Genomic DNA, 26,450 nt, shown 5'->3' with positions numbered 1-26,450 from the left:
CAGCTGGCACAGGGTCTACACGTGTTGCTGCAGAGTAGAAAGCTGGTATTTACAAGTATTATCTTGCCGCAGAGTTAATTAGTTTACTTCAGCTTAATAGGGGTAAACATGTAGATGGGCACCATTTGCCGCAGAACTAATTAATGTACTCTGCAGTAAAGTATAGAGGCGCCCACTGCGAAGAACCTTGCTGTCCTTAAGGAACATCACTGACAAGTGTTTGTGCTTAGTAACAAGTTTGTTTTGTTCACAGTCAGTTATCTTCACAAGGGACAGGTAAATAATAGCAAAGCATTTCCTTGTGTTTATTAATCCTGACTCAGAGGGAGGCCACAGCCGCAAGCTTTGTGAGTTCAAAGGCTGTCAGCAAAGCAAGAGGCTGTGGGTCTCATTTATAAAGGCTTGCCTGTCCCTCTCCATAACAGCTCCCACCAACTGCACAATGCTAGCAGTTGTATGAGCCTTGAAATGCACAACATGCACCAGCTGCCTTAGGTGTGCAGTCAAACGGGAGCTCTCTGGGTAGATGCAATTTTATACAGTTGCTCAGGTAACCTGAAAGTAGAAAGGTAATATCTAGCACTTGGGCATCATCCATACCTATTTTCCCCATTTATTAGGCTGGGCTAAAGTTTAGGGAGTATGTGGTTTATGTTGATATTCTTCCCCTTTAAGCTATTTTGTTGTCTTGTCATTCTCTTGTTTTGTAACTTATTCTGTTCTCTCATTCTAAGCCACCCCAAGCCTTTGTTGGCTGGGGCAGCACATAAATAGAATAAAGAAGCAAATCTATATGTGTTGTTTTCCTCACTCTGCATAATGATATTGAACCAGATTCACTAATCTGTTACTACAGATTTATCCTGGTGTAATACCACTGAAATTGATGCGAAGCTGGAGTAACACAATAGTGAATCAGCCCTATTATTATAGTATAATATGATATAAGATCGTAATTAATCAGTGGGTTGTGGCTAATGATGTAGGAGAATGAAAAGAAGGTACAAAAGGAATTTCCTCCCACATTGTCTCATTGTGTGAGACCAGTCTAACAGAGGGTGCATCTACATGTCACCCCACGATGAAGTAGAAATGGGCTATGTTGCCATACAGTGTGCTATGGCGATGTAGTGATCACATGTCTCCAGGTATAGTACACCACTGGGATGGCGATGTACAGCAAAACCTAACTTGTGTGCAGTGCATGGCGCAGCAACCACCCAAATTGTGCTGTGCTTTAGTACTTCCAAAAGGAAATATTAAATCATGGCATCATAGCAGTGTTGCCATATGGCAACGTGTAGACGCGCCCAGCGAGAAGTGCAAGTATTGCTCTAGTTCACTGTCGCTCCAGGTTCCATCCACATACCCACTTCCCTTCGCCCAGTGTATGCAGGGGATGGATGACAGAGCTCCCTCCTCTAGTATGTGCTGTCCTGGAGAGACTCCTCATTTCATGCAAAATGCAAGCTCTGATTTAGCCCATATGTTAGAAGACTTCCTTTTTATTTCTTGTGTGTGAAAAGGTGCAAGGCTTAACCATCCTCTGGAAAGGGGAGGTGACTTGTCATGACATGTAACTCCAGTAGTATAAAAGGCAAGTCATGCTTTTTTTTGGTTTGTTTTGGTATGAGGTATAAAACAGCAGAGGCACACTGAACACCACACAGAGCTACCACTGACCTGATATGCAAATACTGAGCAGGTACACAGGCCAGTATTTAGTTTTAGCTTAGAGCCACTAGTGCACTGACATCAGTTTTCTTCCAGCAGATTGAACTGCTGACCTCAAATTCTCCCTGCTGGGAGGAACGATACCAACACACCTCCCCCATAGAAGACATTAATGTAATATTTGTAAATTGCTAGATTGATTGACCTTTCGTGACCTATGATAGAAAGGTCAGATTTGGGATATTTTTAACCTTAATCAGCTATCCAAAAAGAATTAGTGTGCCAAGGTTCAAGACTGTAGCTCAAAAGGGCATTTGCTTCAAGAAGGTAGCTCAAAAGGGCATTTGAACAACTGAAATCAAATGACAAATCTAATGGCCTTTTAATGACTTATGACTGAAAGTTCAAAGTTGAAATTTGGGAGTTTTCCTGCACCCTATCCATGAAAAAAGCATGTGCCAGGTTTCAAGATTTGGACTTAGCAGGACCATGGACATTGAAATGTTTGTCATTCTGCTGGAAATGTCTGTTGATTTACTGTGCATGAAATTGGTGACTTCAGCTGCAGAATGCAACATATACATTATCTTTCCATTCATGCATATAGATCCTTCCAAGGCTGCTTTATTGCTTCCACAGTGTTAATCTGAATGATAGTTATTACTGTCTTCTGTTTTACCAAGTTAAAAAAGGCCAAAAATAATTCATTAAGATTCAGATAACATGTTGTAGGCATAAAAATGCATAAATGCACTCTCATAATGTTATCTGTTGATTGTGATTACATTTGTGAGGCTTGCAGACCTCAGAGACTTACCCTGCAAGGCCTGGGTCATGACAGAGTGAAGTTAATACAGATTAATAAGTATTGGAGAGTTTTTAAAATTCAGAATTAAGTGACTAATCTTGTGCAAGCATTGTGGTAGAAGTGGATCTGAAGACAGGACTTGAATGAGGAAAGGGTAGCTTTGCAGGTTAATTTGGGAATTCAATGCCCATGGGTCTGTGGGGAGTCTCCTCTATAGCTAGATATGTAAGCACCATTGCATAGTAGAGAAACTCAGGTTATATTATGCTATCTGAATCTATACTTAAGTGAGACAGAAATGGAGATGCTTCTATGAATAAGATTTGTTTGCACATGTATGCTGTTAGATTCTTTAAATCTTTGTCTTGTGGAGTTTGGATAAGAAATGTTATGAGCTTACTCCATAGATGACTGGTAGGGGGGGCACAGGGAGGCACACGCCCCACCCCAACAGGGCTATCCCCACCACCAATGACTCCAACGGCTTCTGTGAGTGCTTGCTGGCCCTGCTTCCAAGGCCGCCTGCAGCTTCTGCGAGTGCTCACCAGGTCCACAGATGCCACTGGCAGCTTCTGCAGATGCTTGCCAGCCCACCACCACTGACTTCTGCGGGTGCTGACCATCCCCATCCCCAGCGCTGCCGGCGGCTTCTGTGGGTGTTTGCCAGCGGCTTCTGCAAGTGCTCGCCACCTGCGTCCCACTGCTGAAGCTGCTGGCGGTTTCTGCAGGTGCTCACCAGCTCTGTCCCCGCTGCCAGCACCACCAGCGGCTTCTGCGAGTGCCCCCCCCAGACTCAGGAGGCACCAGTCATCCATGGCTTACTCTGCCTTCAAACTAACTCAGACTTCTTTTGGACTCCAAATGCCAGCCTCTCTTATAAGCCTCTCATAATATGCAGATTACCCTACTTCACAAAGACAATTAATTCTTGTTGGCAAAGCACTTTGAAGATGAAAATCTCAATGCAAGCACTACTTAATTATCATTTGCTGTTAAATACTTTCCTGTTTCAATTTCAGTATAAATTGAATTTCTTTTAAATCAGTGCTTCAGTATTTTGGTGATGGTAACTAATTAGATCCATCAGTCACCTGAGATGGCCTGAAATTTCTTATTGGTTCATCCAGAGTTGCAGACTGTCTTGTGGGTAAACCTGTGTGGCAGACTAACAGGGCTGTGTGAAATTTTGGCAGTAATTTCATTTCAGAGGTGTTTCAGGCCATTTCGGTGCCTGAAACACCAAATCTGAATTGAAACAGAAGGCTCCAAAACAGCTCAGAAACAAAATGAAAGTCTCTGAAACATTTTGGAAATGTTTTGGAGAATTTTGGAGTTTTGGAGCTGGGCTTGCGGGGAAACAAAAACTAAGAAGAGGAAGGGAGAAAAGGATGGGAAGGACTGCTCTGATATTGACATTTAGCTCCAGGTTCGATTCCCCAGCTCCCTGTTTAATTCCCTAGCTCTCTGATGATTTCCCCAGCTCTTCCCATGGGGCGCAGGAAGATCCCCTGGATCTGCACACTGGGCTTCAGCAGGCTGCTGCTGCACGCTGGGGCCAGCAGCAGCTGCTTGGTGCAGCCTGCACCAAGTGCCAGGAAGATTGCAGTGCTGCTGCTGGCTCTAGTCTGCAGTGGCAGCCTACTGAAAAACAAAGCACAGATCTGGGAGCCCACGCCCCCAGCCCGGGAAGAGGTGGGGGAAAGATCAGAACTGGAGAATCAAACTGGGAGCTAGGGGAATGTTCAGGGACCTGGACATTCCCCCAGTTCCTGATTCGATTCCCCAGTTCCCTGATCTTTCCCACAGCTCTCTGATCGCTTCCTCCAGCGGGGTGTAGGATGACAGCAGGCTGCCGCTGCCAGCGGCTCTGGGCTATTTCTCCAGCTGGTAGCAGCAGCAATCTGCTGAAATGCTGAGTGCAGATCCAGGGGCCCATGCCCCCTGGGAACAGCAGTGGGAAGCAATCAGAGAGCTGGGGAATTGAACCAGAAGCTCTGGCTGACAGGTGGAGCTGCCCAGCTCACAGACAGTGCATGGTGCCCTGCTGATCCATGCTGCACCTGCGCCATGGGGCAGCTGCCATGCAGGTGCCAGGTGTGTGGAGGGGGTGATCCCTGCTGCCCCATGCTGCTTGGAGGGGCTCTGCCACGAGCCCCCAGAGGCCCCAGTCACCACTGCTACATCTGATGAGTGCGGGGCTTTTTTTTTTTTTTGAAGCTCCACACTCACCGGCTGCAGAGCATGCAGATGACAGGATGCTGCGACTGCTGGCTGGGGCCAGCACCAGCACCCAAGTCTGCACAGTGCAGCCCATGCCGAGTGCAGGGAAGAAAACAGTGCTGGAACTGGCTCTGGCCCCAGCTGGCAGCAGCAGCCTGCTGTCTTCCCACACACAGATCTGGGGGCTTGTGCCACCTGGGAGAGCTGTGGGGCTGTTCCAGATTCTTCCTGGGGGGGTGCAGGCCCCTGGATATGTGTGCAGGATAACAGCAGGCTGCTGGCAAGTGATACAAGTTTTGCTTTGAATAGTTTGAGGTGCAGTTTCACAAAAACTTCTGCACCCATCTCCTTGAACCTTGACAGGCTTCATGCCCTCAGAAGAGGCTACCATGCCTGCAATTTTTATCTGAATCAGGCATGAAATGACAAAGTTATAGGCATTCCCCCTTTATAGTCTATGGCTGAAACAGTGAAACAGTGTCAAAACTCCGAAACAGATTCAACCAATCAAAACAGGACAGTGATCTGAAACATCAAAACGAATCGCTGTCCCTCCAAAACCAAAATGAAACATAGCCACTTCGCACAGCCCTACAGCCTACTAGCTCTGCTGTAGGCTATGTCATGCTGTCATGTCAAGCTGTTATGTCATGTCGTTTTTTCCATGCTTTTTCCCTTTCTGTTTTGTTTTACCCATCTGCTGCTTTTCTGTCCCTCTGATTTCACGGTGTCTGACTTGCAGGTAAGGGTTAACATTTCTGTCTCGTTTCTAGAGTGCTCTGTGAGTGAGCTGGCTTTGCACTCTTCAGAAGTGTCCCCCATTTTCCCCTGAACTGCTGAGGTCAGTGAACAACCAGGCTTTGCATCTTTCTTTGCCTGCAGTCGGCCCTAGCGTGATTACTCTGTGTGTGGTGGGGGGTTGTTTGTTTTTCTAAAATCATTCAGATTGGCTTTACTCTTTGAAGTCTCTCTGTTGGCACATCACCTTCTGATGATGTCACAGCTCTGCAAGTTGGGGGCGGCAGGCCTCAGGGATTTTCTGTATGTTCAATAGCCAGCTCAAACAGCTTTGTAGACCAGGATTTTCTTTTTGGCATTGGATTCAAATCCTAATCCAACGGTGAGCAATTTGAGAAAACCGAAGTATAATAAGTATTGTTTTCACTTGACTTGATAGGAATTAAAAGGAGATTGCCCTGAAATGCAAGAAAACAAAAATGGGATTTGCTTACCCTCTCACTGTATCCTTTTCAATTTTCCGGCCCCCTTTTCATTTACTTTAAAATGACAGAAAAGATCAAATAAAGCATTGTCTTTCAGCTTTCTTCAAACCTGTGCCTCTTCCATTCTGAGCGTATCTTTGGGATTGGATTCCAGCTCTAGTCCTGCTTGTTATTTATGAGCCCAGAAAAATGAAAAATATGTAGTCTTTTGTTTGCTCTTTTTGTTGTTGTTGCTAAATTTCTCTGCAAAATCTGTTAAGGATTGTTGTGACAACAGCAGCTACAACATTTTCTAACAGAAATATGATTTTTCAGATTAACAGAATCCCTTATACTTCAAATTGGGTCTCAGCCAGTTGCATAAAGCTGTGCTGCATCTATTTATATCAGTAGTTCATATAACTAAACTCACAATTTTAACTCAGTTCCTGGTATATTAACCATATGGTTACCCTGCTGCACAAAGGGGATATAGATGTGTGACTCTCATTAGTTATAATGGGAGATACCATATAAATCCCTTGTGTATGAATGGAAAAATGGAAGCCCTTAGGCTATAGGTATCAAAAGTCTCTCCTATGCTTGCAATGACCTAATAAAGTTGGTTTGGAGGAATGGGTGATTATTCATAGCAGCCTATGGCTAGTGATTCATTATTCTTTATTTGAAAGCTTGTAAAGCAGTTTTATTTTAAACAAGCAAATTATTGTCCTTTGGTTTAACATGATATGTAACAGCACAGGGTTTTGTCCCTTTTTGAGGTGCTAAAATATGCTGTAAACTGCTTGTGAAAATGCATGTAGCATGCTGCAGACTGACTCAGATGTAAGAATCCTGGTTCCTTCTGTTTGATGACATGAATTTATCGCTCTCCAACAACTTCCACGTATTGATGAAAATATATTGTTATTGCTATGATTAATTTGATATTTAGAAAAAAAAAGTGGACTAAGATTTTCTGTGCAATGGATGAAACAGTTGGAGTGACTGTCCCTGGGGACAGCATCAATCACTGTTGTCAAAGATGGTGACATTTAAAAAAGAAACTTGGAGGAAAATGTCATGCTTAAAAAATTAGATTTAAACGCACTAGCTCCTGATTGATTTTTATGGCACTCAGATGGATACACTGATCGATTATCAGTCTTACAAATGTTTAGTACCTTTCTCACTTTTCTAATAATCAGAAAAATCTAGTTTTCAATGTCATTCAATGTACTATATTCAAGGTTATAATAGATCATATTTCTGATAAAACACAGAAATTACATAATGAATAATATAAAGTGTTGAGGCAAAGTTCAGATTCACCTGATTCTTGTCTCTGATCACTAAAACAGCTCATTTACAGGAATACCAGATGTTGTTTCTTGAATGCTGCATGATGTTTTTCATTGCTCTTGAAGTAATGTCAGAGGATTCTGGAGACTGATCAGGGCAAAATTGCTAGAACAGAACACTGTTTCTCAACAGGAAACCATATGTAGGTTTGAACACTCTGCACCTGAAGGACAACAAGAGCTTGTCAAGTTCTTTATTATATTTGTGTGCCTGCCTAATCCTTTCGTTTTGATACATATCCATAGAAAGATACCATCTCACCTAATTCTAGGTACTTTCTTGTCTCTGAAGTGGACAGAAGACTGTTTTTATTTCTATCAGCAAACCACACAGCATCCAGTCTTACACTTACATACTTATACTCGTATACCTGTGACTGATACTCCACTGATTATGTTTACTTTGATATTTTCTAGGTAGCGTTGTCCATTAGAAACTGTACAGGTAACATTTTTATTTCCTCAGATCACTCCAAATACCCAAATTTGGGGCATAAATTTGTTATTAAAATAATGTATTTGGGACTTTGTGTTTGGCTTTTCATTTCTGATCCTTTTAGGGTACACCTGCTTCACATTTCAGCTTTTTTTTTTTTTTGCAGACGTTTACTTCCTTTCTATTTCATGTAATCTCTGAATTCCAACAGATGGAGTTTTAAGGGGGAAAAAAGACTTTGAATGAGATGCTCAAAACCCTAAGAAATAGTGACACTGCAGCTTTACTATGTTGGCTGGCAAAACTATGGTATGAACAAAGTTTGACTGTAGTTATGCCTAGCTGTGTTTTTGTTAGACTTGATTGAAATCACTTTGCAGATTAGACTTTAGAGACCCAAGGGAGCTACTTGGGAAGCCCAGTTCTAAGAAAGGAATTCTGTCTAACACTGTCTAGGGAAAATGTTATATAGACCTCGAAGGGAAAAAGTTTAACATGGCTGCACTTTTAGGATAGGAGTAAGCCTAGGGTAACCATATGCCCTGGTTTGGCTGGGACAGTCCCACATTTCATAGGCCATCCCAAAGTCCTGGCTGGGTGGAGATAATTGAAGTGAACGTCCCAGATTGTCAACACCCTGCCCTCACGTGCCCGACACGGCTCCTCCAGAGCAGCATGGAAGTGGCGTGCCTCTTACCCTGTCTCTGCGGCTACTGCCAAGGCACAGGCTGCATGTGGTGCCCCTGGGCAGTTGCCAGCAGGAGGGGGGAGGTGCCATGTGGTCACATAGCACAGGCTGGCAGAGCCTGGGGGGGCACCGCATAGGGGGTGCTCCCAGCTAGGTCCAGTCTCTGTGCACAGGGGATAGATCCCGGCTGCAGGCCTCCGTGCTGTCCTGCCCAGCCTCGCTCTGCCATCAGGGCTCCTGGGAGCAATGGGGTTGCGGCTGTGTGTGCGCACATGTGTACCATCTGCTCAGGGAGGGGCTGGGTCATGTACCTCTCCCCCACCGCTTCCATGTAGAGCTGGGCTCAGGCTTGGGCTGCCCCTGCCCCTGCCCCACTCCATATGGCCAGATGGTGGCTGCCACACTAGCCCTGGCCCTGGGTGCTGGATCAAAACCACCATCCAGCCCACAGCTGGAGCAGGCACTGCCCATTCAATGTGCTGGGGAAAAGCTTGAGCACCACTGTTAAAATGCAGTGAAGCAATGCCGAGCATCTGTTCCACATGACTATAAGCAGTATTACACTGTCCTACATTTGACTGTTTCCTGTACCCAGCAATAATTTGGAAACCAAAAATTTCCTTGCACTAAGCTGTGTGTATTATTGACTTGCTTTATACAAAATATAAATCTTCAAGGCAGACTGAAAGGGGGACAGTTTACACTAGAAATCTGTGAATTTAAGAAATCTAGTATTATTTCAGAGCTGTTTAAGGACTAGAGAAATATGTTTTTAAAGAATGAGAACTACCTGGAACTAATAGTACCTGTAGGTGTAGGCATGAGAGAGTGTACAGAGATATAAAAAGGCTATAGACCTGTCAGGTGGGTAAAAATGCAGTAATAACATGTTTCAGATTATGAGTTTGTAGCTGGTTAGCCATTATACAGTAATGTAGCCCTCTCAGGCTATGCTGTAGGCATCCAGGGAGGCAATCAGAAGAATTGTATTTTCTGAGTTACATAGTCCTTTCCCCTTTGCTCTCTGTGCAGATTCATTTTTCATCCAAGAGTGTTAATATAAAAATAGGGATATTCCCCAAATGTACCTGATTTGTGGGAAACTGCCTCTCCCTACAGGGCTAGATCCTAATCTTCAAATAGAGACCAAAGTGCCACTGAAATTAGTGAACCCAATGGGGGTCTGTGTTGAAAACTAGCCAGTTTCCAAAGTTGTGAGGTTACTGTATGTGCAGGGAGGGTCTTGTTGGGATTCCTGGGAGAAACCAGTTCCTTCTTGCTTATCCCCTGCCAAGAACCTCTTCTATGCTGAAGTCTGCCATTTCTGTGAACCCAGCCCCTCATCAGGATCAGATCCTGCTCTTTCCTCAAGCTAGGAAGAAGGATTTGGTACAGCAGCACTAAGAAACAAACAGGGCAGGGCAGTGGAAGATCACAGAAGGCAGCATGGGAGTAGGAGGCCAGGGAAGTTGTTCAGCCACTTGGGAAAGGGTACCTGCACATAGTATGGGGTGGGCAAGCAGGGGGGAACTGCTGCTTGGAGTTAAGTAGGATAGGAGGGAGAAAAAGGGGAAAGAGTGAATACATAAATGTACTTGGCTCTTGTCCCTGCTCTTGGAACTGTCCAGATGACCTTTTGAGTTGACTAGTTATTGCGTGCATGTGTATGCGTATGTGTTTACTTCCCTTAAAAATAAAGGTATGTTGCCCCTTCTTATTTTTGAGTGAGCTGTAGAGCTAGTTGAACTTGTGGAGTACTTCTATTTTATTGAAAGCTTTTACCATATCTGAGATTAGGTGTTGTACCATCTTATGTGCAATGCATTCACCACTGCATTGGTTGCGACTTGCTTAGCCGTAGTTCAAACAAATAGTTAAGTGTTGTTTACAGGTAAAATACTTGAATTAAAGCCTGGTGGGCTATTTTTTATTATTCGTTTTTAAGCCAACATAATCAGATAAAATGAATTGTCATAAGTAAAAGCCATTTTAGTTCTCAGAACAATTTAGTTTTCCCCCTAGTTCCAACCATAATTCACAAGTAACCATGAACGAAATGAAATAGAACGGGAACTATTTGGTGCGGCCATGTTGGCCAGCCAGTGCCCTGCTCAAAGGTTTGTGGATGGTGGAGAACATCATGTAAAACTGAAAAAGCTAGCACCGCAAGAACTGTACAGTAGTAGAAAGGAGTAGTAAAGTGATTCCCGTGTGAATTATCTCCTTGTAGCTGGGAGTTTTTGGCAACAGTCCATAACACTGACCTAAATAATATGTTTGTGTTCCACAAGCATTTCAAAGCCTTTGAGCTAAGTAGCTGCTGAAGCCTCATGTTTAGCAAATTTGTCAATCAGGTCTTAGAGCTATAAGTAAATCAGGCTTTATTACAAAAGGTTTATTGCTCTTTGCAATTGTGTGGGAGTTTACATAATTTTCTAAGGAGTTCTTTTATCTTTAAGTAGTGTAATGATTACAGTTTGCTTCTGGAGTGCACTAATAGTTTGAAAATGAGCATGATGTAAATGGAGGCCTTTGGACACTAATTAAGTGGTGAGAAAAGTTCTTGAAGTCAGCTCCATTAAACAAATCATGCTTTTTTGGCTTTCTGTGCACCTGGCGCTCACTAGGGTCAGATCCTACCCATTCCTCAAGCTAGGAGGCAGGATTTTGTACAGCAGAAGCTAAGGACAGGGCAGCTGGAAGAGCATAGCCAGCAGCACTGAAGAGGGAGGACAAGGGAAGCTCTCCAGCTACTTGGAACAACCACTATCCTGGAGGATGGGTATGGAGGAGGCAGTCAAGGAGGAACTGCTGCTTGGGTGTTAAGTAGTGTAGGAGGGAGAATATGAAAGAGAGGGTATCTGAGGTTACTTGGCTCCTGTCCCTGCTCTTAGAGCTCTCCAGACTATTTGTAATTTGTAATCTGTAATCTCTCTGTATTATTGGTAATGCATAGCCTAAAAGAAACTAAATGGACAAATATTATCCCTTGAATACCTGCCTTCCCTGCCTTTATTCCTAGCTTTCTTTTCTTGTTTGCTTTGAGTTTAGTATTGGCATGTGTAGAATGGGAACAGATAGACAGGGTTTATTCCTTCAGCAGTATGACTGAGCCCCTTGCCGCACCCTTGGAGTGGCAACAGCCTAGGTTTTAGCTCAGTCATACAAGGGACTGAATGGTTCTGATCCAACAGTGGCCTAAAGCAGGGGTAGCCACACTGTGGCATGTGTGTCACAAGTGGCACAGGCAGCCCCTGTGTGTATGGTATGTGACAAATCCTGGAGGGGGTAGATAGGGCAGGAAGAAGAAAGCAGAGCAGTAGGAAGCACAGGACTGGGGGTAGAAAGAAGATGGGTTAATTAGACAGGAGAAGGGCACTGGAGCGGAATTTGGGGACAGTATGCCTGCCAAGATGGTTGGCCCCCACTGACCTAAAGCATGCACTTGACTTTGGTGGGACTGTTTGCACTTAAAATTGAGTGCATGGGAAGGTCTTTCCAGAATAAGGACCAGAGTTTACTCTTCAGGGTGCTGTACAGCCACTGGTAAGGAAAAATAGTGCTTTTCTAGCTACAGTGCAAAACACATGGTGAATATGCAACTCATTTACCATTATGAGCCTCTGTTTTGTTTTGTTTTGTTTTGTTTTGTTTTGTGTTGTTTGTTCTTGGAGGGCTTTTTTGTCTTCCATATCTGATTGTTTTAATTCCACACCCCCTCCCATCCCCTTAGCTCCAACTACCCTTAGTTTTGCTGTGGTAACGATATCTTGAGAGAAATCAGATTACTGTATTCATTCATGATGGTCCTGCTTTGAGCAGGGGGTTGGACTAGATGAACTCCTGAGTTCCCTTCCAGCCCTCATTTTCTACAATTCTATGATTTTTCACAAAACACCACTGATGAGAAGGATTACAAAAACTAGCACTAATTTTCTTAAATATGCAATATCTTTTCCTTCTATGGGATCATCTACATGAAAAATGGTATCCAGAAGACCGGTCATTTTTTTTTACATGCCACTATGGATGTTGGGCAGGGGAAACCTACCAGAGATAAGAGCCAGAGTACAAATGTGAAGTCTTCCACAGGTTTTCCATGCTTCATTACCTATAGGAGGAGTGAAGTGTGCCTCTGGAATGGGATCATACAGCCCAGAGTTATTAATATAATATTGTCATTTTCAAGCATTCCAAAATGTGGGGTGGAGTGCACACTCCGGAGGGTAGGGAACGATTGTAGGCAGACCTGGGCAAGTTAGAAAAGTGGGTAGTACTACAATAGGATGCAGTACAACAAGGAAAAGTGCAGAGTGCTGCACCTAGAGTGCAAAAATATCTAGCACACCTACAGGCTGGGAAGTGACCCTCTCAGTAGCACAGAAGCAGAAAGGGATCTTGGAGTCATAGTGGACTCCCAGATGAACATGAGTCATCAGTGTGATGAACTCATCAGCAAAGCTAACCGCGCTTTATCATGCATTAGCAGCATTGATCAGACCACAGTTGGAGTACTGCATCCAGTTTTAGGGGCTGTACTTCAAGAAGGATGTTGATAGACTCGAGAGGGTCCAGAGGAGGGCCACTTGTATGGTTAGGGGCTTTCAGGACAAGCCCTATGGGGAGAGACTGAGGGACCTGGACCTCTTCAGCTTCTGCAAGAGAAGGCTGAGAGATGATTTTGTGGCTGCCTACAAATTCATTAGGGGACGCGGCAAGGGATTGGAGATGTTCTGTTCACCAGGGTGCCTCTTGAAGTAACAAGGAACCATGGTCACAAACTGACAGAGAGCAGCTTTGAGCTAGATATCAGGAAAACTTCATGGTAAGGGTAGCCAAAATTTGAAATGGGTCTTTAAGAGAAGGCTGGATAGGCATCTGGCTGGGGTCATCTGACCCCTGCATTCTTTCCTGCCTAGGCAAGGGGTCGGACTGGATGACCTGTCAAGGTCCCTTCTGACCCTAACATCTATGAATCTATGAAAATAAGGAGTCAGGCCACAAGGAATTCATACTGGTTTGGAAATTGCAAAGTTTTAAAAATAGTAAATGTTGGGTTCTTTGTGACTTATTTTATGGTGTTTGCTGTGTGTCTTACAGTATTTAAGAATGTATGGGGGGAAGGGTTACATTTATATGGCAGCCCCTGCAGTCACGTGGTTACATTTATGAAAATTTTAGGTATATTAGATAATTTTGTAGGGTAGATGGTTATGGTGAAAACAAATCTCTTTAAACAAATCTCATGTTTTTGAGGGCCTCAATCACAAGTTTTGAGTACTAGGGGTTGGTAATATTGTACCCACAAGAGCTATGATTTAAAAAAAATTAAAACTGAGGATCTTCATTGACCATATGATACCAGAAATTGAAGCTTCCAAATTGTGTCACAATGAAATCATGAGACTTAGCAAGACTGGTGGCATATATCAGTTTTCTTGGCCCTTTTTATGGAATTCCTCCTTCCTTTTAATGCAAGAGGTATAGAGCAGGGGTGGGCAAAATGCAGTCTGTGGGCTGGATTCAGCCCACCAGGCCATTCTGTCCGTCCCGCGGGGCTTCTAAACAATGCAGAGAATGAATATTTAGCTGCCCCTGGCTGCCTGTCATGCGGCCCTCGATGGCTTGCCAAAACTCAGTAAGTGTCCCTCCGCCCAAAATAATTGCCTGCCCCAGTATAGAGCATCCATCACATTATTATGAGACACTTACATAGGAAACCAATGTTCAAAGGTGCCCTACTCTCCTTTACAGAGGAGGAAAGTTGGAAGGTTGATATCAATTCAGGGGCAGAAGTTAAGGTATTTTAGGTACAGTCCCTCTGAGTTTTCATACTTTGAAATGTTTATGTTGCTTTAAAGCTCGGCCTTAGTTCCAAGTTTGCTGTTTCTTGACTGCTTTTGAATGATTGCTTTCAAACTTCAAGTAAGTATTTTTGGCTTGGGGATTTTACGTTAATGTGTGCTTTGCTGTCCTTCCCTAGCAATGCAACTTAGAAAGACAGAACACTATTCTGTTCTTTTTTCAGTGTGATTTAAAAACAATGACTTATAAAACACAACATTAAAAGGAATTGCTCCATTACTCTTCCTATAGCTTCATTAAAAATGAAGACTTACTGAAAACAAAACCCTAAAAAATTAAAACTTGATGGCCTTGACAATGAGCAGTAAGAAACGGCATTTTGTTTTCAGCACTTTCCCATTGCAAATATTCTCTGTGTATGAGCGTATTGCTTGTTACAATAACAAACTTTGTAACATGCAGGAGTTAGGAATAATCTAAGAATATATAAACTTTTTGATTAAATTGTGGATTAAATTAAGTTGCTGAACTGAATTGGAATGTAGGACAAAACCCACGACAACCCAGTGAGAGCAGGGGGGGAAATTTGGATGCCCTCATTTTTACCTCTGTTTTTTTTTTGGAAGTGCCTAGCCCTAGCCTCTCCATGATAAAAGGCACTGGAGGGGCATTATGGGGTTTATGGGGCTTGAATGTGTGTACATGTATCACCTCACTTAATTTACTGACTTTACTTGAATGTATATGTAATATAAGATGACTCCATATATAAGATGATCCCCCCAATAATTAGATTCTGTATATGGAAAATGTATACATTTTCAGAATTTTCCAGGTATAGAGTCTAGGTAGTTGGAGGGTTGTCTTGATTGCCTCCCTGCCATGCACACACTGCTACAGCAGGGAAAACAGTGGCTGGGAGAAGCGGTTGGGTGGCTCCCTTGCGCCCTGTACCACTCACTTCTGCACCCTCCACCCCCCAGTTCCCCTCCCCGCACCCTTACTGTCAGATACTATATGGGCCACTCTGCCCTGGAGCCCAGCATGTGGAAACTCAGCTCATGCCTAGCCATTCACTGGTGCTAGTGCTGCTGATTGGCCAGGCAGGGGAAGGAGTTTCCATATGCTACTTGCCCAGGAGAGAACCTAGCCTGAAGCTGAGCTGAACCTGGCAGTAAGAGGTAGGGGGGGGAGGAGGGGCTGTTGTGGGTCTGACTCTGGCCCTGACCCAGGCTCAGGGCCAGAATCAGATTCTCAGCAGCCACCTGCTCCCTGCTCTGCTTCATATACAAATATGATGATTGGATGGAAAACCTCATCTTATATTTGAGTAAATATGGTATAATCCCAACAGGCATGAACTGTGCAAGCTGAAGAAGGGTGTATTTTCTCTTTGCTGTTTAGTCTGTATGTGTGTGTCCATTTCGGAGGGTGTTATTTTGAATTCCTAAAGGCATGTGTTCCTTTAGAATTTTCCGATCGCTGGAGAACCAGTTGACCAGTGGACTCATAACTCAGTTTCAAAACTTAATTAATTAGTAGGAAGAAGTAAATTGGGATTTCCATAGGGCAATAAGTCCCAAAGGGTGTGCTGTGGTCATAAGAGTGATAAAAGTGTGCTACAAAATCCCTCATCCTGTGTGAGGAAGTAAATGTTCTTCTTCCCTGCCTTTCACCCTGTCCCTGCCCCTGCCCCAGCTGCTTCAGCAGCATCTGGAGCTGCTACACTGGGGACTGCCACCACTGCTGCTGCCTTCCCTCACCCTTTCCCACTCCACAGGGAACCCCTGTGCCAGTCTTCCCTCCCCCCCACAGTGAACTCTGCTGCAAGTGGGCAGGCTGATTTTGCAGCCTGGCTTGTCCCCTCTGGTACGCTTGTGTTTCTGGAGCCGCTGGGGTGGTCACTGTTGTGTGTGACCAGGAGCAGCCTTAGCAGCAGGGCCTGCTCTTGCCCCATCCATATCTTTGGTGAATTTAGATCTAGTTCAGTGATTTTTCAACTAGGGTGGTGCAAAATTTGGAGAAGTTATGGAGGGGTCCATGAGCCTAAAAAGGGTGAAAACCATTGGTATAGAGACTGATCCTTTTCATAAAGAAAGATGCCTTTGGTGTAATTTTTTTCACAGGACATCTTGGCTCTGGTATGATTTTCTGACAGGGGTATGGAGTATGTTATAGCTTTTTATGGGTCAGGGAAATCTACATATATCCCTTTTTGGGTGTTAGAGTCAAGTGTACCACCATTTTAACCCAGAGAAAAAGTGCGCCAAGTATCAAAAGTTTGAAACACACTGCACTAGGGATCCCAAACGATTTGCACAAGTTTGCCCATTGTCTATGTACTCCAGCTCCTACTCCTGGTAGAATTATATCTGTACCAGTTTAGAAAAAGTAGATTCATAATAGGTATATAGTTCGTCATAGAGGTTTTCATAGAGAATGAGTTGGCCTTGTGGTTGACTGCAGGGAATACCTTCAGGAGCTCTGGGTTCTGTTCCTGTGCCTACCATAGTCTTTGGGCACTTACACAAGTTACATTTTTCATGCAATATGGCTCCTGAAGCTTCTCTACAGCCATGACATAATACACATGCATGGCTGCAGAGCAGTTTTAAAGTGGCCGATCACACAGAAAATTAATCCTTGATAAATCAGGTATTAGCTGAAGGTGCTACAGAGCAAAGTGCTCTAAGGAACTTGTGTTCCCTTGAGGGTTATTTTTTTGTGCCTTTGAGGAGCTGGACTGGTGCTTGTGCTAATGTCTGTTGGGTGTGGGGGAGATACTTGAATTCATGGTGCTTTGTGTAAAGTGCCATGAGTTAGAGAGCAGCTCCTGAACATCTATATCTCACATGGTTGTTGCCATTAAAGGGTGCAAAGCTATGCTACAGTTCTTCAGAGGGTAGGCACTTGGGGAAGTATACAAATGTATAGTATACTTACATTTATAAATATGGCATACTTCCAAAAGGTATATTAACACTGCCAACAAAAAGGTGGCTTTTATCTTCTATATACATGTACAAGAAGAAATTGCTCTGTTAGCCCGTGTGTATTTTATATTAGTGATAGTATTTTAGCAAATAAAATTGCTTTTCGTCTCCAGTTCTGTAACATTTTTTGCACCCACTTAAAGTACTTAATGTATAAAGAAAGAAACATGTTGCAGTACTTTGAAGCAAAGCTCTGAAAGCAGCATGGGGCTATCTGATTAACCGAACCTGAACTGTTTCCTCCCCTCCCCCCACCCTTGTCTCTAGCTGTCAGAAATGACAGGAACAAAAAGAAGAAGGAGCCTTCAAAGCAGGAGTCCACAGAACACTATGAAATGACAGCAGAGTTGGATGATCTCACTGAGAAAATCCGGAAAGCGCACCAGGAAACCTTCCCTTCACTTTGCCAGCTGGGAAAATACACTACGGTGAGTGCTGTTCATAAGGAACGTACTTGGTAAGGGGCAAGTCTGACCTCAGGGTGGGAATTGTATACCTTACACTCTCACAGAAATACTGCAGTAGATAATTACTAGACTCTTGTAGCCTTTGTGAAGTACACATGTGCACAGAAATATGTAATGTGGAAAATCCCATCACTTAAAATGAAGATAGTACGGGGGGAGGGAAATAATGGCCCATGGGCCAGATCTGGTGCACCAGGTGATTCTGTCTGGCCTCCAGCATTCTCCACACTCCTCTCTCCCTCCTATGGGAGCCGCCAGCTGCAGCAGCAGCAGCTCCAGCTCCAGCTCTGAATCCCACTGGAGCATGGCTGGGGCTGAAGTGCGTAGCAGGGTGAGTGCCTGCAGGGCCATGGTGGGACCCAGCCCCTAAATATCCCCCCACCCTCCTTTCCTTCTGCCCCAGCTCCTGCTGCAGGCAGTGGTCCACACTGGACTCCAGACGCCTTCCCCTCCTGCCACAGTAGAGTAGCAGCACAGGAAGCAGGAGCTGCCTCCTTTCCCCCCCCCACCCCCCCAGCTGTGAGAGTTGGTGCCGCGGAATTGCTGGACAAGTGAGGGCCCCTCCTGAGGTCCTGGGGTGGGGACGCTTTGCTTCCCCTGGACTGCCTCCACCCTGAGGCCTCTGCAGAGGCCTCCGCTCAGCCAGCAATGCCATAGTACTGACCCTCACACTTGCAAGGGCCTCCTGCTTCCCACACTGCTTCTGCACCACCACCATGTGTAAACTCATGCAGCAGACCCTGCCCCTTCACCGTGCTGCCCCTGTGGCTGCCTGCTTCCCACTGCCTGTTGCCCATGAACCCGCAACGAGCCTCCTGCTTCCACCCCCACACTTGGCCTGCTGCACTGTCACCCTGCACCTGCCCCACCGCTGTAGCAGCAGGGAAGGTGGAAAAGGGGAAATGATGCTTTGTGCAGCAGCAGGAGGGCAGAAGAGGAGGGAGAAGCAGGTTAGTCCTTTCCCCAAAGCTCCAATACAAAGGAATGGGAGAGGCCTGGGGAAGGGGGTTGGCAAGGCAGACCCAGGAGCAACAGCGTCATGCAGGAAAGAGAGGGAAGAAATGGCTTGGATCACTCCAAATGGGAGTTCCCTCCCACCCCAAGCACCTAGACAAGGAGCTGGGCTGGCCCAAGCCAAAGTGCAGGGCCCCTGGGTGGGAGGGACAGACACCTTTGTGGCCCTGCCTACAGCAGGGGTGGGGGTGGCACCGGAGTCACTAGGAGAGAGCATTCCACTCCAGACCTAAATTGGGGACCTGGCATTTTCCCAGTGCTGCCAAGAACCCCAAGCCCTTCACCTGCTGGGTCAGAAGGGACTGTGTTGCCCCAGAGACAGGGCCATGAGGCTGTCCTGCTGTAGCTGTGCACCTGCTTCCTACTTGCCTGGAGGGACTAGCTGCAGGAGCTCCTGTGGCCTCCTAGCTGAAGCCAGGGACCCCTAAGACCATGGGTTGGTTTAGATCCTCGATCCATGAAGTCCAGGCTCCTGTCACAGTGGCAGGAGGTCCAGCCAGGGTGTCTATCCACCCTGTTGATTTCCCACTTGCAGCCTCCAGCCCAGAGGGGCCAGGAAGCTCTGCTTGCCCTCCATGGCCAGGCTCAATATACAAGAATAACCCTTTATTCTGAGCTATTATGCAATTGTCTCTATATACACTACTCAAAAAAACCATAAATCAGGACAAAAGCCATTTTTTTAAAATAAAATAAAAATATTTTATAGTAGGTGTTTGATTTTTAGTATGTTAGTTTTTATCTATAATTTGTTAAAATGATATCTTTTGGAAAATGTTATGTGTGTGGACCTCAAATTGGTTCAGCACCATTCTTGGGGAGGTCCAATGCCCCTAAAATCCCCATTGTTGAGGGCAATGGGACAGATTGTTAGAGGGGTCACAAGCCCTTACTACCTGAGAGGTCATGCCTAGGGGGCAGGCCATGGACCGTGAAGGCAGGCAGTTTTTCCCAGTCAAGGGGTGGACCTTCTACTGTCAAGGACCTGGAGGCAGGTAGTTTTGAGACCAACATAATGGCCAACAGGGCAGCCAACATGATGGCAAAGGAGGTGGGGTTTGGAGTTGGGTGGGCTTGTCTTTTATGTAATGGATTGTGTGATGATGGGACTTCTGGTTCCAAGATTACAAACTCTCCTTCCCAAAGGAGTACTTCAGGGCAAGGGGACTTCTGGTCCCAAGATGGTGGCCAGGAAGCGGGACACCTGTCAAAGGGTGGGACTTAACAATTTGACAAAAAGTGTACCCTTGTGGCCCTTGACAGCTGACCAAAATTCATTAAGTGGCCCTGAACCTAAAATAATTATCCCCCGCCCCTGAGATAGCATCTCACCTAGCAAATCAAAGGGCTCAGAATCCCTGGGGTTATTCACATGTGTAAAGTTTAGCATGTGCCTACATTTTTTTTGTAAGCAATATGCTAGCTGTATGGATCTAAGTCGGGGAACTAATGTAGTTTTGTAGCTTTATGAGTGCTGCTGGTTAACGGCTAACAATTGCTCCTGAGAATGCCAGTGAACTACTTAGGCCAAGGGGAATATGGAGGCTATCTGCTCCATCTTACATAGCAAATAAGCTGTCTTGCAAAATGCCGCTTTGCAAATGAGGCTAAAAATATTTACAAATTAATTTCTATGGAGAAAGTTTTCATCTCCTGAAATCTGTCTTTGTGCCTGTATGGTTTGTGTTAGTCAATGCCTAAAAACAGCAGCACTTATTCATCAAGTGTGCAAAAGCAGCAGTTAAAGGTATACTAAATATACACAAGGTCATATTTAAAGACATTAGAACATAGGAATCATTCTGTGGGCTCTCTAGAATGGACTAGTGCTAGCTATATCGGGGCCAGTACTAGGCGTTCTGAGAAAGGTGGAGAATATCCTGTAGTAGGCTTGCTAAAAAGAATTTTTCCAACTATTTGAGTTGGTCTAATAAAAGATTTACCCAAAGAACCTTGTTTGCCTATGTCTTTAGACCAACACGGCTACAACCTACACCCCTGTAGTAGGCAAGCACATGTTCTCCTTTGTTAGGCCATGAGATCAGGGAGGGAATGCTTTTCTGGGAAAGACAAAGTGGCTGGATGGATTTTAATGCTTGTGCTATGAGGTCCCCATCAGCTTATGGGGCCACAATCCTAGAGATTTACCATAAAACTGGCCGTGGATAAGGTGCTCTGTCCCATGCCATAGCTCTTAGTCATGCTTAAACATTGAAGCCTTAATTGAGGAAAATGCTAACACTGGTGTGCAGTCATGGTCGCCTTCACTGAGTAGTATTTTACTGAATAGCATGTGTGCAAGGTTTTCAGCTACACCAGCATTGTAATAAAAACTTTTGCCATTTGATTTTGAGAACAGTTTAAAATAATTAGGTCTGGAAAAAAAAACAGAAAATCTCTCCACAGCTACATGCTTCTCTGGCAGTATCTCTTTACTCCTGCTTATGTTAGACTTAGTCAAAACAATCAATGCAGGCATGCCGTTAAATTAACAGGAATTACTGAAGTGGCCAAGCATGTTCAGCTCTCCTGGGACCCGTCCAGTATACTCGGCTGTAAGCCTGAAAACAGCCAGCTGGTGACATAACAAAAAGTTCTTGTTAGGCTCCAAGACTGTGGGGTTTGCAGGGTGGCTTTTCAAGGGATCTCCTGTTTTAATCCCCTATACAAAAATGCATCCTGTCTCAATTCATCTCTAGCTCACTAGCATCTAACAGACTCTGAGTTCTCTAAACATCAAACTGTTTCTGGAAGATAAGTGTTGAAAAACCTTCCTGTGTTTAGGGAAATTTGCTTTTTCCATACAAGAACGAATCACATGTCCACAGCTGGAATGCATGCCCGCAGACTGGAATGCATTCCAGAGTTTTATGCTTAGAGGCTGTGTCATAAACTGGCTAGCCGGGAATGGCATATCTGTATCCATCCGATGTAAGCAAGTTACATTGCTTTGTGTTCACCCTGCATTACAGCTGGACAGTGTCTCTATGTTCCCAGAATTTAGTGTAGCTTATGAACTCTCAAAAGGTAAACAGGGGCTCTGCTATATTCTCACATTATAAACTGAATGCTAAAGTATAATTTTGTCCTTGAAACTAGATAAATATGGGTGCAATTCATCCTGTGTTTCATTACTGCATAAGAAGGTGAATTGTAGCCTAGTTTGGCTCTGGGGCCTTAAAGGGCCTGGTCTGGTCATCAGTCATGTGAGGTTGAGATGAGCAGGGTTGCTTCAGAACATAATTCCAAGCAGAGGACTTGGGAGGCAAGTGATCTTGCCTGTTTGGGTGGTTGTATAATGTTTTTCTGGAGTTTATTAAGTTTTTAAGTGAACTTGCAGAATGTGGCTACAGACTCTGTTGCTCTATGGTGGTCTGGATGAATAAGTCTTGCTTAAACAATGAAACCCAGAGAGGGTTATTCTGTCTCTCCCTGGATCTCTTCTATACTACCTAACTCCCCTCCCCCCCCAGTTAATGTGATTTAATATTGATACTATTTTCACTTGGCTTTCTTGTTTGCAGACAGCTTCCCCAATTATTACGGTGCTAGTTAAATATCAATTATATAATTTGGCTCTGGCTATTCTAGCATTTTAGATGGAAATCTAAAATTATTGGATAATAGTCATTAACAGTATCATACCCCTTACCTGTATCAGAAAGGGTTAATTCAAGTGATACAATGTGGGGTTTCCCCAGCTGTTGGCTCACTCCAGCAATAAAGCTTGAAGATCAAGCTTTACCTCAATAGAACTTGAGGACAGAATGAATCCAAACCTCAGCACGTGCAGGACAAAATACAAGGACGTTTCTTTAGCTTAGTTTTCTTTCTTCAGCTTAGTTTTCTAAAACAAAGCTGGAAAAGCCCTCCCTGTACAAGAGAAACAGAAAGTCCTTACACTGTTTTAATTAGTAGGATGCTTGTGCTCTGTTGAGAAAATCTGGTTAAATATTTAGGTCATAATGCATGCTGTTGTTTATGATTGCAAGCTTTTTAGCATCCTTTGAGAAATTTGATACAGAGACCAGAAGAATCCTTAAAAATTAGGAATAAATCATCATTTAGAAAATTTAGAAGACCAAGGAAAGCTAAGAGTGCCAGCTAAGAGTTAGCATTTTCTTATCTTTATTAGTAGTAACCAAATATCACAGGCAGAAGATTGCCTAGCCTTGCTCTTAATGAGACCAATGAATCTAAACATTTTATGAAAGACCGCTTTCTCACCACTTGTACTATGTGGATTGGTTCTTTAAACCACTTCATTGTTTTTTTAAATAGATGAGAATTAAACATTAGAATAAAACATAGATCAGCTCAGAGTTGATGAGTTGCAGATTCCTTTCCCTCTGTGGAGTTTTGGAAGGAAGAAGGAGGGTGGATCAAGAGGGGGCGCAGTGACATGGATTCCTCTTGCCACACACACACACTTCAACCAACAGTGCTGAGGGAGCATCAGCCAGAGACTTTTTTTCAGTTCCCGGATTGCGTAAAAATCCCCCTGCCCCTTCTCCTCCTTGCTTAGCAGCACACCATTCCCCCTCTCTTCCCTCCTCTGCCCACTGCTGCCTCTGTCCCCAGCAGTAGGAGTTGGGGGGAGGCTCCAGAGCCACTCCAACCCCGTCCAGCTGGGCTCTATGGGCAGCCAGGCACAGCTAAGAACAGCAGCAGCAATGGGCGGGTTTCTCCTCCTGCCTTCGTGTTCCCTGCCAGGCTGGGAGTAGGGGCTAGGGAAAGAAACCCACCTGTTGCCACTGCCAGTGCTATCTGGCTGAACCTGGCTCCATGTGCAGCCCTGCTGGAGTGGGACAGAAGCAGCTCTGGAGCCTCACCCCTGGGTCAACTGGGGACAGCAGCAGGCTGGGGTGAGGGACTGGGTGGGGAGGGGACATACCACTGAACATGGAGGGAAAGGGACGGGTACGGGAAGATTCTTATCTGACTGAGGGACCCAGCTACTGCTCCTGTGACGTGGTCTGCCTGCACTGGGGAGAGTAGGGAGTAGAGGGGTGCAGCCACCCCCGCAACACTGGTCACTGCTCCTGCACCCTTTACATAATGTGTTGGAGTAAGCCACCTTCCAACAGTAGGATTCCTTGACAGTTCTGGCAGCCCTGTGTGCGTTTCATTGATTAGGATTTTCTTCCTCTCTTTTTGTACAAAGAGCCCTGGGCCCTGAGTGCCCAAACAGCATGGAGGAAAGAGCTGCAAAGCACTGCAGAGGGAGGCAACCCTAGGAAATCTAAGGGAGGCCTCAGCCCACAAGTATCCGAATGTTTTACCTGTCAAGCATTGCAAGAGGGTGGACATTTCTTTTTCATGTCATGTGTCTTGGAGGAAATATATATTTGTTTCTTCATTTAAAATTGGTTATATCTTGGGTGGGGAATGAGAGAATTTGTACATCAGTCTCTCTCTTAAAGTCCCCTAATAATAAAAAAGACTGCTTAAAATGACTGGGAAATTTATTATCATAGGAATTTATTCTCAGAGTAAATTTCCTAAATCATTTGAATTAACAGGTGCATTTGCTGGGCAATGGCAAATGCAGCTCTGTCAATGATGAGAGCCAGCAAGCTGTTTAAACATAATGGATTTCAAAAGTCCATTATAAATAGATCTGTTTTATTACTGTCATCCAGCTAAGAGAAAGTGCCTTTGTAATTTCTCTAGAGATGTCATACTTTATAGTATAATTGAGTGTAACTATGCTGCTTGTCCCCTGAGACTGATATTATTTGTAAGTCTACAGCTGTGTTACATCCAGCCTCATGATAGAGGGAGGATAAACCAGAAAATAATTTTTACTCTGTGGACCTTTGCTTCAGATTGTCCCAGATTGCTCTTTGCTAGCAGGGAGCAGACAGATTTGCTTCCCTGTGGTGTTTTGTTCTTTGTAGCTGTTTCACTTTAGAGTTGCAAGACTTCTCTGCTGTACCGTTAAAGAGATAATGTGATGTATCTTGACCCTGGGACTCAACAAAGGAACACACTGAATTCCTCGATCCCAGTTGCATTAGACTGAGCGCATTGCTGCTTTTGCTAAAGAGGACTATCAGGCGTCACTGATTAAACCATTGTGGCACCTATGAGCCTTGTTCCATTTGTAAAGTGGATTTTAAAGACAGTAGGGATTCCACTACAGCGTGTGTTTCCACGAGTACCTTGTCCTGTATTGTTGTGTGGAGAGAGAGCAGATTGCAGTGGAGAGCAAAAATGATTGAAAAAATGGGATCAATTTATGTGGCAAAAATGGCCATTTAATTGGATTTCATAGCATGGTTGGGCTTTTCCACTGATAAAGATGTCACTGGGGTGCATTACAGTATTGTTCCACCATATGTGCACCAGTACAGGATTATGGGAAGCACGGTCCTTAAACATGTGCATGGCTGCTTGTAGAAAAGGCACCCGAAATACTGCCTCAATAAAATACCCAGCAAAACTCATCATGTTTGAATCTTTTTCACAGCATGCAGAGAAGAGATCCCTAGGCACATCTAATCAGAGGTTCTATTTCTATCATGCATTTTATTAACCCCATGTTTTATTGCTCAGCCTATACATTGATGTAGAATCAATTTTATTTTTTCGTATCTGGGAATGCTGCTAAAATCGTAGCTGTTTTCCATGACACTTATAGCCACCTTCGTTACCAAATAAACCGTTAAAAAGCTTTCTATTTGCAGCATTTGTGGGATAATGCATAAGCAATTTCAGATCTGGTGCCTCTGAATCTGACAACTGCTACAATAAAACACCAAGTTACTCTGTATTTTATTAACTGTCTTTTCTCTTCAGTTTGCTTAATAGTGAGTTAGATTTACATTTTGTTAAGATTGCTGTGCATTACTTTTAATAGCAGACACGTCAAACTTCCCAGTGCCAGTAGTGTAGCATGATAAAGTAACCCTATGTGATACTGATGAAGATTTCGTTCACACTTGCTGGTTTCATGCCCTGTCTTTTTTTCCAGATGGATACCCTATTGTAAAATGATTTCCTGCTTTAGGCTCTGCTTTGTGTAGCTCTGTGCTATGCCATCTTTCTATGAACTGGATAAACTGCCTATTAAATTTAATTACAGCCTGAATGACTGCACATCTTGATCTTATTTTTCCCCCAATGTACTGTATTTCACCAAGGTATTTGAGGATGAAATAAAATAAATCTGAGGGATGCATACTCAGTAACTGAAAGAAATGTTTCAAAGGGCATTACGATGACTGTTAACCCATTACTTTTGGGCCATCTTGAAGGCAATCCTTTAGTTTTAGGGTTATATAGACGTTTCCTCTTGTCTTCTCTCCTGTCATTAAAAAAAAATAAAGCTGATTTTAAGAACTCCTCAGGATAGAGTTATAAATAGAAACACCACTCCATCATTTCTACCTCTCTGAAAGGAGAACAAAAGGCAGAGTTGATGATTAAAGCTACACACTTATGTTATAGGCTTCAGTCTCTCCTCCATCACAGAGGGGAGGATTGTGGGACAGATTGGCATCAGGGGAGTTGGTTATGGCCTGTGGGGCTTGTCCCAGTGCAAGTGAGGGATACGTGAGGGTGACAGAAAGGCACTCCCACCAGTGGAGGGTCCTATGTAGCAGAGCAGTTAAATAGATAAGAGTGCCCACCATAACTTCCCCTTCATCCCCTGCCTCTCCATTGCTCCAAACATCCCTACTACAAATCTTCTTTCATCTTATAGCAGAGGTTGAAAGGCGATACTCAATCTTTCTGGCATGCAGGCTGGATGACTGGGGCACAGCCCATCTGTGGCTG

The 26,450-nt window shown here is 44.2% G+C and overlaps 1 protein-coding gene across 8 annotated transcripts in view; it reads left to right on the top strand.

Annotated features, from left to right (window-relative positions):
- Positions 1 to 26,450, top strand: part of RARB (retinoic acid receptor beta) — a 533,822-nt gene that overhangs the window by 486,898 nt on the left and 20,474 nt on the right. For all 8 annotated transcript variants that reach the window (XM_090046517.1, XM_090046513.1, XM_090046519.1 and 5 more), the window contains one exon: positions 17,455 to 17,615. In XM_090046517.1, coding sequence (XP_089902643.1) covers positions 17,455 to 17,615 — 161 coding nt within the window. The remainder of the gene's footprint in view (positions 1 to 17,454; positions 17,616 to 26,450) is intronic.

Source organism: Crocodylus siamensis, chromosome 5 (genome assembly GCF_052110815.1).
Source record: "Crocodylus siamensis isolate JL-2025a chromosome 5, ASM5211081v1, whole genome shotgun sequence".
Lineage (NCBI taxonomy): Eukaryota > Metazoa > Chordata > Crocodylia > Crocodylidae > Crocodylus > Crocodylus siamensis.
The sequence above is the reverse complement of the archived record's forward strand: the minus strand, read 5'-3'. Positions and strand labels throughout refer to the sequence as shown.